This window comes from Rattus norvegicus, chromosome 9 (assembly GCF_036323735.1).
Source record: "Rattus norvegicus strain BN/NHsdMcwi chromosome 9, GRCr8, whole genome shotgun sequence".
NCBI lineage: Eukaryota > Metazoa > Chordata > Mammalia > Rodentia > Muridae > Rattus > Rattus norvegicus.
Genome location: NC_086027.1, coordinates 62,472,769 through 62,486,393, shown reverse-complemented (window position 1 = coordinate 62,486,393; position 13,625 = coordinate 62,472,769). Strand labels below are relative to the sequence as shown.

At 41.5% G+C, this 13,625-nt stretch overlaps 1 protein-coding gene across 3 annotated transcripts in view; it reads left to right on the top strand.

Annotated features, from left to right (window-relative positions):
* Positions 1 to 13,625, top strand: part of Dnah7 (dynein, axonemal, heavy chain 7) — a 305,667-nt gene that overhangs the window by 274,111 nt on the left and 17,931 nt on the right. For all 3 annotated transcript variants that reach the window (XM_039084571.2, XM_039084570.2, NM_001419550.1), the window contains 3 exons: positions 7,266 to 7,418; positions 8,930 to 9,107; positions 12,060 to 12,163. In XM_039084571.2, the coding sequence (XP_038940499.1) occupies positions 7,266 to 7,418; positions 8,930 to 9,107; positions 12,060 to 12,163 (435 nt within the window). The remainder of the gene's footprint in view (positions 1 to 7,265; positions 7,419 to 8,929; positions 9,108 to 12,059; positions 12,164 to 13,625) is intronic.

Here is a 13,625-nt window from a genome sequence, read left to right as displayed (position 1 = left end):
ACCTTCATAGAAGACCTCATGCCAATATTATCCAAACTATTCCACAAAATTGAAACAGATGGATCACTACCGAATACCTTCTACGAAGCCACAATTACTCTTATACCTAAACCACACAAAGACACAACAAAGAAAGAGAACTTCAGACCAATTTCCCTTATGAATATCGACCCAAAAATACTCAACAAAATTCTGGCAAACCGAATCCAAGAGCACATCAAAACAATCATCCACCATGATCAAGTAGGCTTCATCCCAGGCATTCAGGGATGGTTTAATATATGGAAAACCATCAACGTGATCCATTATATAAACAAACTGAAAGAACAAAACCACATGATCATTTCATTAGACGCTGAGAAAGCATTTGACAAAATTCAACACCCCTTCATGATAAAAGTCCTGGAAAGAATAGGAATTCAAGGCCCATACCTGAACATGGTAAAAGCCATATACAGCAAACCAGTTGCTAACATTAAACTAAATGGAGAGAAACTTGAAGCACTCCCACTAAAATCAGGGACTAGACAAGGCTGCCCACTCTCTCCCTACTTATTCAATATAGTTCTTGAAGTTCTAGCCAGAGCAATCAGACAACAAAAGGATGTCAAGGGGATACAGATCAGAAAAGAAGAAGTCAAAATATCACTATTTGCAGATGATATGATAGTATATTTAAGTGATCCCAAAAGTTCCACCAGAGAACTACTAAAGCTGATAAACAACTTCAGCAAAGTGGCTGGGTATAAAATTAACTCAAATAAATCAGTTGCCTTCCTCTATACAAAAGAGAAACAAGCCGAGAAAGAAATTAGGGAAACGACACCCTTCATAATAGACCCAAATAATATAAAGTACCTCGGAGTGACTTTAACAAAGCAAGTAAAAGATCTGTACAATAAGAACTTCAAGACACTGAAGAAGGAAATTGAAGAAGACCTCAGAAGATGGAAAGATCTCCCATGCTCATGGATTGGCAGGATTAATATAGTAAAAATGGCCATTTTACCAAAAGCAATCTACAGATTCAATGCAATCCCCATCAAAATACCAATCCAATTCTTCAAATAGTTAGACAGAACAATTTGCAAATTCATCTGGAATAACAAAAAACCCAGGATAGCTAAAGCTATCCTCAACAATGAAAGGACTTCAGGGGGAATCACTATCCCTGAACTCAAGCAGTATTACAGAGCAACAGTGATAAAAACTGCATGGTATTGGTACAGAGACAGACAGATAGACCAATGGAATAGAATTGAAGACCCAGAAATGAACCCACACACATATGGTCACTTGATTTTTGACAAAGGAGCCAAAACCATCCAAAAAGATAGCATTTTCAGCAAATGGTGCTGGTTCAACTGGAGGGTAACATGTAGAAGAATGCAGATCGATCCATGCTTATCACCCTGTACAAAGCTTAAGTCCAAGTGGATCAAGGACCTCCACATCAAAGCAGACACACTCAAACTAATAGAAGAAAATCTAGGGAAGCATCTGGAACACATGGGCACTGGAAAAAATTTCCTGAACAAAACACCAATGGCTAACGCTCTAAGATCAAGAATTGACAAATGGGATCTCATAAAACTGCAAAGCTTCTGTAAGGCAAATGACACTGTGGTTAGGACAAAACGGCAACCAACAGATTGGGAAAAGATCTTTACCAATCCTACAACAGATAGAGGCCTTATATCCAAAATATACAAAGAACTCAAGAAGTTAGACCACAGGGAAACAAATAACCCTATTAAAAAATGGGGCTCAGAGCTAAACAAAGAATTCACAGCTGAGGAATGCCGAATGGCTGAGAAACACCTAAAGAAATGTTCAACATCTTTAGTCATAAGGGAAATGCAAATCAAAACAACCCTGAGATTTCACCTCACACCAGTGAGAATGGCTAAGATCAAAAACTCAGGTGACAGCAGATGCTGGCGAGGATGTGGAGAAAGAGGAACACTCCTCCATTGTTGGTGGGATTGCAAACTGGTACAACCATTCTGGAAATCAGTCTGGAGGATCCTCAGAAAATTCGACATTGAACTGCCTGAGGATCCAACTATACCTCTCTTGGGCATATACCCAAAAGATGCCCCAACATATAAAAAAGACACGTGCTCCACTATGTTCATTGCAGCCTTATTTATAATAGCCAGAAGCTGGAAAGAACCCAGATGCCCTTCAACAGAGGAATGGATACAGAAAATGTGGTACATCTACACAATGGAATATTACTCAGCTATCAAAAACAACGACTTTATGAAATTCGTAGGCAAATGGCTGGAACTGGAAAATATCATCCTGAGTGAGCTAACCCAAACACAGAAAGACATACATGGTATGCACTCACTGATAAGTGGCTATTAGCCCAAATGCTTGAATTATCCTAAATGCCTAGAACAAATGAAACTCAAGACAGATGATCAAAATGTGAATGGTTCACTCCTTCTTTAAAAGGGGAACAAGAATACCCTTGGCAGGGAAGAGAGAGGCAAAGATTAAAACAGAGACTGAAGGAACACCCATTCAGAGTCTGCCCCACATGCATATACAGCCATCCAATTAGACAAGATGGATGAAGCAAAGAAGTGCAGACCAACAGGAGCCGGATGTAGATCGCTCCTGAGAGACACAGCCAGAATACAGCAAATACAGAGGTGAATACCAGCAGCAAACCACTGAACTGAGAATAGGACCCCCGTTGAAGGAATCAGAGAAAGAACTGGAAGAGCTTGAAGGGGCTCGAGACCCCATATGTACAACAATGCCAAGCAACCAGAGCTTCCAGGGACTAAGCCACTACCTAAAGACTATACATGGACTGACCCTGGACTCTGACCTCATAGGTAGCAATGAATATCCTAGTAAGAGCACCAGTGGAAGGGGAAGCCCTGGGTCCTGCTAAGACTGAACCCCCAGTGAACTAGACTGTTGGGGGGAGGGGGACAATGAGGGGAGGGTGGGGAGGGGAACACCGATAAGAAAGGGGAGGGGGGAGGGGGATGTTTGCCCGGAAACTGGGAAAGGGAATAACACTCGAAATGTATATAAGAAATACTCAAGTTAATAAAAAAAAAAAATGAAATATCCTTCATCCTGATATATGCCCTGCATGTGAGGGCACAACACAGGAGAGTCAAATGCTACATTATTTAATAGCAAACAATGTAAATTAAGTATTATCTGATAGTTGTTACAGTAAGCACAGGGAGATGTCCATGGAGTGAGGAAGACAGACAGAGCCGCTGGTGTATGGTGCCAGGATAAACTAGTAAATAACGCTGAATAGCTGGGTATGCTGTCACTCAACTTGGTATTTTAGAAATGGGCATCAACTGAGCAAGGCTATATCTACCTGAAGTTGACACATTCTCTTTCCCACCCTTCTCCTTACGTTGGCTCTCTCCTTTCCTCTTTCATAGAAGCATACATGCAAACATTTAATGAATTATTTGAAATTAACTTGTTTACATGGTATCACTTTTCTCTTAACAACTCATGATACACTTCCTAACAACAAAGACATGATTTTACGAAGTATAGTGTAATTATCCCACTTGTGATAGTTTTAATTTACCATTGTAAAGAACGAGCAGGCAAAGTCCCAGCACTGTCAGTGGTCCCCACAGTGTGACCTTCAGGTCCAGGCCACAGCAGGGCCAAGTTTCCACCTGTGTTCAGGAGTCTCTTTTCAGCAACAGTTCTCAGCGTTCTCTCACTTTAGTGACGTTTAGTGAATCTCTTTTAAGAACCCAGTCCCTGTTTTTTAAATGAGATGTTATATTGCAGTATTTTCATAGGTTGAGTATTAAATGAAAGGAATTTTTTGACAGAATTTATGGAATTCGGTTAGCAGTATACTCCAGGAAAATCATACTACTTTGCTTAGGTTTGATTTTAAATCATTTAATTGAGATAGATTAAAAATAAGTAAATTATTTCTCTTAAACAAGGAAGAGGATGTCTTATAAGTTCAATGCCAGAAAAAAGAAATATAAAACATAGGCAGCAGGGAGGGGAAGAGTGGGGCACGGAAGGACTGAACAACCCATTTATAAAATGGCCCAGTGGTGTTCTGAACCCTGAGTCTGATGAAGGTGCCATTCATTATGCAAGTTCATACGGAGGCTCTGGAAGCATTCACCATGTAGCAGCAGCACAAGTCTATAAGAGAAAGGCATTATCACAGTGCAGTCTGTGATTATAGTGTAATTAACCTAGAAATGAATAACCAAAAACTAATGTGCAATTTCCATATAAGTTCAACAGCAATGTACTACCTAGAGAAAAAAATCAGTGAAAATTTAAATGTAAAGAGCCCACCAATTGGTTATCCAATACCAAATGGTTATCCTGAAAACATATGCACAAGTAACATCATACAGACATGTTGTTTTTGGGAATATATATGTATATAAATATGAGTATATACTCGTAACCATATATAATGTAAAAAGAGGCCATTAATTTGAAAGAGTGAAGAGGGATATATAGGAGGGTTTAGAGGGAGGAGAGAGAAGGGAGAAATTATGCATTAAAAACAAATATGGAAAAATTAAGCATAATTTCCATTAAATCATAATGAACCAACAACAGAACACATATATCTATCTCTCTGAAAAGAAAAAACTACATGAATTTAGTGAAATACACAATAAACATCTAATAGAAGTACTGAAAGCCACAGTCATTATCTTAAAAATTCAACAGAAATGACCAAGAAAATGGGGAAAGAACAAGACTCTAAGTTACTGTTCTTATAGGTTGAGCATATCTGATATAAAGTGTTCCAAACTCCCAACTGCAGAAGTGGCCCTACACATGGAAAATTACATATTAGCCCTAACAGTCAAAATGTAGGAACACTGAAAATGTTATGTGAAAATACCTCTAGCTATTATATAAGGCCTATATTGAATATAAATAATATTTTGCTTAGATTTGAGCCTTACCCCAATATCTTATTAGATACATACAAAAATTCCCAAATCTGAAATATTTTAAAAATTTAGGTAAGGAAATCTTTACTTGTGATGAATAGGTGGGCAGGAGAGCACAGTAGGTCTGAGGTGTGTAGCAGGAATAGTCTATCCCAGTGAGTTAACAGGAGAGGTTACCAAAATGACACAAGGAATGCCTATCTGTAGGCCTCTTTGTGTTTAAGAACTGAATGCTGAGCTGAAGACCACTGTTGGAAGCCTCCTGTACCGTGTTTCTACACAATGTCTAGTTGTCTGCTCTTTCTGGGACTAGGACATGAGCAGAGGACAGTGTAATGACCCCGATGACGGTTGGCCATGGTCCTCACTGCGGCATGCTCTTAGCTGGATTGTTGGGCAAAAACCAGCATCGGCATCAGGTGTTTCTCCTGACTTAGCTCTTTCTGCTTCTTACCTAGAAGATCAAAAGTAGCTTCAAATATTGGGGGACCTGAAAAGAAAAGAGGCCTAGGGGTCTGTGCTTCCAAGCCAGCGTTCATTTAATGTTTGGTTCCAGTATGAGAACTGACCTCAGCTCCACAAGCTGTCCTTGTTTGGGAAATGTTGGCAATTGTTTTTGGTTTTGTTTTGTTGTTGTTGTTGTTGTTGTTGTTGATGTTTATTTGTTGGGATTCCCAGGTTACATTCAAGGCTGAGGGTATGCTGCTTTGAGGAAGATACCTAAGAATTTACTTTGTAAACTAGGTTTTAAATTTCTTTTCTTTTAGCACAGCCATCTTCCCTGACTTGTAGAAGCATCGAGAGGCAGACGGCGTGTAGAGCAGCATAGCACTTGCTTAGCATGTGCAAACCTCAGTACTGCGATTAAAGTACTGAAAAAACCCCAGCGCTGCGTTGGCAATTAGGGGTGCCTTTGAGCTCCCACACTCTGTGGTCATGACTCCTTTCTCTGTTTCTGTTTGGACTTTCTAGACTTATGCCTTAAAACAGGCAGAGTCCTGAATCTCTGCTGTTTCACTGGAGTGTGGGGGAGGGTGTCATCAAAAAGGCAAATAAAATATGTTCATTTAATCCAGAGAATTTACTCTAAAATCTTCAAGTTAGTTCTACTTTTTTTTTAAAGCAGAAATGTCTAATAAAATGTGGCCCAAACGCAAGATCAAAAAGTAAATAAACATTAACTTAAAAATTAAACTTTATTGGTAACAAAAAATGGACTGATTGTTTCAAGTTACTTTTTGCTAAATTTTCTAAGGCAAGGATTTGAAAAGCCTCAGGGCTTCAGCATCCACACATGGGGGTTATGTAAAACATAACAAGGGTAACTGAATTTCAGACTGCTTTGACTTTCTAGTTTTATATCTGTCACTGTGACTTGGGGCTTCCCCTTCCACTGGTGCTCTTACTAGGCTATTCATTGCTACCTATGAGGTTGGAGCCCAGGGTCAGTCCATGTATAGTCTTTGGGTAGTGGCTTAGTCCCTGGAAGCTCTGGTTGGTTGGCATTGTTGTTCATATGGGGTCTCAAGCCCCTTCAAGCTCTTTCAGTCCTTTCTCTGATTCCTTCAAAGGGGGTCCCGTTCTCAGTTCAGGGGTAGGGTGGTAATGGGGGTAGGATGGGGAGGGGAAGCCCATATAGAAGGGGAGGTTGAGGGGTTAGGGGGATGTTGGCCCGGAAACCGGGAAGGGGAATAACAATCAAAATGTAAATAAGAAATAAGAAATACTCAAGTTAATAAAGATTTAAAAAAAAGAAATAGGACTTCATATAGCATGGTGGTGTTTGACACATAATGTATTACAATAAAAACTTCACTTGATCCTGATTAAAAAAAAAAGAATCTAGGCTAAGGACCTATACTAACTTGCCTTTAATGGGCAGGTAAATTGAATGAAAAGTAGACTGTGATCCAGTAGCTATGGAATAGCTGTGTATTGGTTAAGATTTTTCCATGGGGGCTGGAGAGATGGCTCAGTGGTTAAGAGCACCAACTGCTCTTCCAGAGGTCCTGAGTTCAAATCCCAGCAACCACATGGTGGCTCACAACCATCTGTAATGGAATCTGATGCCCTTTTCTGGTGTGTCAGAAGACAGCTATAGTGTACTCATATAAATCTTTAAAAAAAAAGATTTTTCCACTAAAATTTGGCTAGAGAAACCATTACTATTTTTCTAAGGAAGGTTTGAAAAGCTCTATGCCTTCTTTACAAATTCAAACAAACCTTCCTTTTGTTAACAAAGACAATGTGAAGAAAGCTTTAAAAGATCAGCCTCCATGGCCAAGTCGACTGTCTGTCATGTTTTCTGTTGTGTTTCAGGGACTCGTTGTGATGTCTACAGAGCTGGAGGAAGTGGTCAGCAGCATCCTGAATGTCAAAATTCCAGGGATGTGGATGGGTAAATCCTACCCCAGCTTGAAGCCACTTGGCAGCTATGTGAATGACTTCCTCGCAAGACTAAAATTCCTGCAGGTGAATTTTTCCATATGCACACTGCTGTCCAACTAACTCCCTCTGGCTTCACTTTCTTCACTAGAATGCTGAATGTGCAGAGAATGGTACTGCACAGTCCTGAGTATTCAAGGCACAAATGACCTCTATTCAATAACATATCATATATATATATATGTATATATATATATATGAATTATATATAGACAGAATATATTCTATATTCTGCATCTTAAGTAGGAAGATTTGTGAAGTTTGACATTCAAGTAGATGACAGCCTTTAGAGAGAGAGACTTCCAGCATGCTGACTCTCCATGAACTATTTAGCATTACATAGAGCTCAGTAGCAGATCATCTTAGAAAGCCAGACAAGCTTGTAAAGAGGGGAGCTCTTTCTTCATTGCCCAACTTCACTGCCCAGCAACCAACTAGCTCTGCCTTCTCAGTCCAAAACAGCAATGACCTCCCTTCATGGTTATTTTTCCTAAGTATGTTGAGTGGGTAGAATCCTTACTCCTAGTTATCTGCCAATTGATGCTTCACTGTACAGAAAAAGCAATTAATTACATAGATGTGTATGACATGAACCTATGGGGAAGTCTGACATGGTGGTTCATATTGAAATCTTACCATTTGAGGCAGGAAGATCACTCTCAAGTTAAAGACCAACTTATATTACTATCTGGGCTATACAGTAAATTCCAGGCCAGGTACAATCTTTAAACAAACAAAACAAAAACATTGAGGAATTTCCTGCAGGAATAAACTAGACAGTTCCCCTTCCATAGTACAGCCTCCCTGAAGTACCACCAGAGTCAGATACTAAAGGACCAGGGTGGCTCTTGGGAACTGAGGTTGAACTGTGGGCTCTTCTTGAGTAAAGGATCTGAATTCATTTTTCCAGAAAGGCTTCTGTAATTTGCTATTCAGTCATTGGTTGTTCAGCAGCTCATCATCAAAACCTGTGAAATAAATACAGAATTAAAGGGTGGTTAAATTTCTAAATACCATAAACATTCACTACCCTGCTTGCTCGTGTTCTCTTATATACTGTGTTTCTGTTGTAAAATGTTGAATTTCATACTATTTTAGTAAAGTAGGAAGAAAAACTTCCAAGAAAATATTCTACTAGGTAATGGCTAATTAATTAGAAAAATGGTGTGAATATTACCATATGACCAGACTTTATGGAGATCTATCCTTCTGTGTAGCAGGACATGGTTTCAAACAACGTGTAGCATGTTTACAGTAGTATGTAGGGTTTCTGGAGAAACCACTGGATATGCATAACACAGACATCTATATTTCATGTATTTCACGCATTATAATTCCCAAGCTAGTGTAATGGAGCTAATGTTGAGTCAGAACCAAATACTTCCATTTTCAAACTTAAGAGTATGCCTGGATGTTCATCGAATCTCATTTGCTAGTTTGCTTTAAAAGTAATAGTCATGTTTGGAGATCCATTTCATCGATATTGCATTGGAAACTTATAACTAATGCTATATCACTTTTGTCTGGATCCACTATAGCAATGGTATGAGGTTGGTCCTCCTCCAGTCTTCTGGCTTTCTGGCTTCTTCTTCACACAAGCCTTCCTGACTGGTGCACAGCAGAACTATGCAAGAAAATTCACGATTCCAATTGATCTTCTTGGGTTTGACTATGAAGTGATGGATGACAAGGAATATAAAAATGCTCCTGAGGATGGTAAGTGCAGCGGCAGGGTGAGCTGGGTTGTGTCTGTGCACCAGACAAAAGCAGGGCACCTTTGCTTATCTTCTCAGCCTGTCAACAAGTAATCATGTACGTAATACCCTGAAACAAACCATGAAGCATAGAACGAAGAACGCAAATAGATGGACGTAGGTAAAAGGTGCACTTCTCTGCACCTCCAAAATTGAGTAAATTAGAAATCATGCGTACTTAGATAAAAGAATTATCATATGTCAGATTAGCAGCACACAGGCTAATCATCTATAACCTTTGTTGGCCTTGGGGAATCAAGAGAAAAGAGTCTTTTAAAAACCATACCTTTTGAGGACCGGGCACCTCCTGTGTTTACCGGGAGTCCCATACCCGCGGATCCCGGCCCGCAGCAGCTCTCTGCTCCCAGACCCCGAGGGAGAGAGACCTCACCGCCTGGTCAGGTGGGCACTCCTGAGGCTACAGAGCGGAAGAGACCACCAACACTGACCACCCCTGCCCACATCCCTGGCCCAGGAGGAAACTGTATAAGGCCTCTGGGTTCCCGTGGGGGAGGGCCCAGGAGCGGCAGGACCCCTGTGCCTGAGACACCGCCAGAACCTGAAGGAACAGACCAGATAAACAGTTCTCTGCACCCAAATCCCATGGGAGGGAGAGTTAAACCTTCAGAGAGGCAGACATGCCTGGGAAACCAGAAGAGACTGCTCTCTGCACACACATCTCGGACGCCAGAGGAAAACACCAAACGCCATCTGGAACCCTGGTGCACTGAAGCTCTGGGAAACGGCAGCGCATATCTCCCTGGTTGCTGCCGCCGCAGAGAGCTCGTGGGCAGCACCCTGAGACCGAACTTGAGCCTCGGGAACACAGGTAAGAACAACTTTTCTGTTGCAAGTGACCTGCCTGGTGAACTCAAGACACAGGCCCACAGGAACAGCTGAAGACCTGTTGAGAGGAAAAACTACACGCCCGAAAGCAGAACATTCTATCCTCATAACAGGCTGGAAGAAAATAGGAAAACAGGTCTACAGCACTCCTTATATCCAAAATATACAAAGAACTCAAGAAGTTAGACCGCAGGGAAACAAATAACCCTATTAAAAAATGGGGTTCAGAGCTAAACAAAGAATTCACAGCTGAGGAATGCCGAATGGCTGAGAAACACCTAAAGAAATGTTCAACATCTTTAGTCATAAGGGAAATGCAAATCAAAACAACCCTGAGATTTCACCTCACACCAGTGAGAATGGCTAAGATCAAAAACTCAGGTGACAGCAGATGCTGGCGAGGATGTGGAGAAAGAGGAACACTCCTCCATTGTTGGTGGGGTTGCAGACTGATACAACCATTCTGGAAATCAGTCTGGAGGTTCCTCAGAAAATTGGACATTGAACTGCCTGAGGATCCAGCTATACCTTTCTTGGGCATATACCCAAAAGATGCCTCAACATATAAAAAAAGACACGTGCTCCACTATGTTCATCGCAGCCTTATTTATAACAGCCAGAAGCTGGAAAGAACCCAGATGCCCTTCAACAGAGGAACGGATACAGAAAATGTGGTTCATCTACACAATGGACTATTACTCAGCTATCAAAAACAATGACTTTATGAAATTCGTAGGCAAATGGTTGGAACTGGAAAATATCATCCTGAGTGAGGCAACCCAATCACAGAAAGACAAACATGGTATGCACTCATTGATAAGTGGCTATTAGCCCAAATGCTTGAATTACCCTAGATGCCTAGAACACATGAAACTCAAGACGGATGATCAAAATGTGAATGCTTCACTCCTTCTTTAAAAGGGGAACAAGAATACCCTTGGCAGGGAATAGAGAGGCAAAGATTAAAACAGAGACTGAAGGAACACCTTCAGAGCCTGCCCCACATGTGGCCCATACATATACAGCTACCCAAATAGACAAGATGGATGAAGCAAAGAAGTGCAGGCTGACAGGAGCAGGATGTAGATCGCTCCTGAGAGACACAGCCAGAATACAGCAAATACAGAGGCGAATGCCAGCAGCAAACTACTGAACTGAGAATAGGACCCCCGTTGAAGGAATCAGAGAAAGAACTGGAAGAACTTGAAGGGGCTCGAGACCCCATATGTACAACAATACCAAGCAACCAGAGCTTCCAGGGACTAAGCCACTACCTAAAGACTATACATGGACTGACCTTGTACTCTGACCTCATAGGTAGCAATGAATATCCTAGTAAGAGCACCAGTGGAAGGGGAAGCCCTGGGTCCTGCTAAGACTGAACCCCCAGTGAACTAGACTGTTGGGGGGAGGGCGGCAATGGGGGCAGGGTGGGGAGGGGAACATCCATAAGTAAGGGGAGGGGGGAGGGGAAGTTTGCCCGGAAACCGGGAAAGGGAATAACACTCGAAATGTATATAAGAAATACTCGGGGCTGGGGATTTAGCTCAGTGGTAGAGCACTTACCTAGGAAGCGCAAGGCCCTGGGTTCGGTCCCCAGCTCCGAAAAAAAGAACCAAAAAAAAAAAAAAAAAAGAAATACTCAAGTTAATAAAAAAAAAACCCATACCTTTTCAAATCCCTGTTATTTGTATTCTCTACTGTTATATATTTCATTATATTTCATTCTGATACTTACAGCTAATGATAATGTGTGTGTGTGTGTGAACGAAAGAGACAGGGACACAGAAAGAGATGAAGAGAGGGAGAGACAGACAGAAGAAGCTGTTGGAAGCTTATTTACTGGTTAGAGTCCTCGATTCTAGGCGCATTACCCACAGTTCTTATTATCTAAATTGCTGCTTACATCTAGGTGACTCAGTAATTTATTGAGAGCACTGAATAGTGGAAAGGGAGGCAGAGAGGAGGGGAACCTGAGAAGCTATGGCTGGCATTCTGTTGGCCTGCTCTCCCCAGGCAGCAATCTCACATGCATCTTTGAATGCTAATTTCTTTCTTTGTTATTTAGGTGTTTACATTCATGGATTGTTTTTGGATGGAGCTTCCTGGAACAGGAAGACCAAGAAACTTGCAGAATCACATCCTAAAGTTCTCTATGACACAGTCCCTGTGGTTAGTATTTATTAAGTATTATGTGCACACGGGCCTGCCTATAGATATATGCACATTCAGTCTTTTCTTCTTGTTCATGGTAACTTAAACTATAAATTTGTTCCCAATGCTGAATTACTGAATATATTTGTTCTTTTTAAAAAAATTTTTATTGGATATTTTTTATTTGCATTTCAAATATTATCCCCTTTCCCGGTTTCCTGTCCATAAAGACCCTATCCCATCCCCTTTCCCCTCCCTATTTGGGGGAATACCCTCATAGGGTCCCCCACCACCCACCCCTTCCCACCTCCCTACCCTGACATTTCCCTACACTGGGGGTTCCAGCCTTGGCAAGACCAAGGACTTCTCCTTCCATTGGTGCCCAACAAGTCCGTCCTCTGCTACATATGCAGCTGGAGTCATGGGTCAGTCCATGTATACTCTTTAGGTAGTGGTTTAGTCCCTGGGAGCTCTGGTTGGTTGGTATTGTTGTTTTTATGGGGTTTCAAACCCCTTCAGCTCCTTCAATCCTTTCTCCTCTAATGGGGACCCCGTTCTTAGTTCAATGGTTTGCTGCTAGCAAACCCCTGTATTTGTTATGCTCTGGCAGAGCCTCTCAGGAGACAGCTATATCAGGCTCCTATCAGCATGCACTTCTTAGCATCAGCAATATTGCCTGGGTTTGGTGGCTGTATGTATATGGGCTGGATCCCCAGGTGGGGCAGGTTCTGAATGGCCATTCCTTCAGTCTCTGCTCCAAACTTTGTCCCCTTAACTCCTCCTTTGAATATTTTTGTTCCTCCTTTTAAGAAGGACTGAAGCATCTGCACTTTGGTCATCCTTCTTGAGCTTCATGTGGTCTGTGGATTACATCTTAGATAATTCAAGCTTTTGGGCTAGTATCCGCTTATCAGTGAGTGCACACCACACATTTTTTTGTGTGTTTGGGTTACCTCACTCAGGCTGATATTTTTGAGTTCCATCCATTTGCCTAAGAATTTCATGAAGTCGGTGAAGGGGCTTGTGACCCCATAAGAACGACAATGCCAACCAACCAACCAGAACCTCCAGAGACTAAACCACTACCGAAAGACTGACCCTGGGCTCCAACTGCATAGGAGAGGAGAATACCCCTTGTTGGGGCACCAGTGAAAGGGGAAGCCCTTGGTCCTGCCAAGGTTGGACCCCCAGTGTAGGGGATTGTTGGGAGGGGCGCTAATGGGGGATGGATGGGGAGGGGAACACCCCAATAGAAGGTGAGGGGGAGGAGTTAGGGGGCTGATGGACAGGAAACTGGGAAAGGAAATAACATTTGAAATGTAAATAAGAATTACCCAATTAACTAAAAATGGGAGAAAAAAAGAAGTATATTTAGGCATTATAAAAAAGTAAAAGAATTTCATGAAGTCATTGTTTTTGATAGCTGAGTAGTACTTCATTGTGTAAATGTACCACATTTTCTGTATCCATTCCTCTGTTG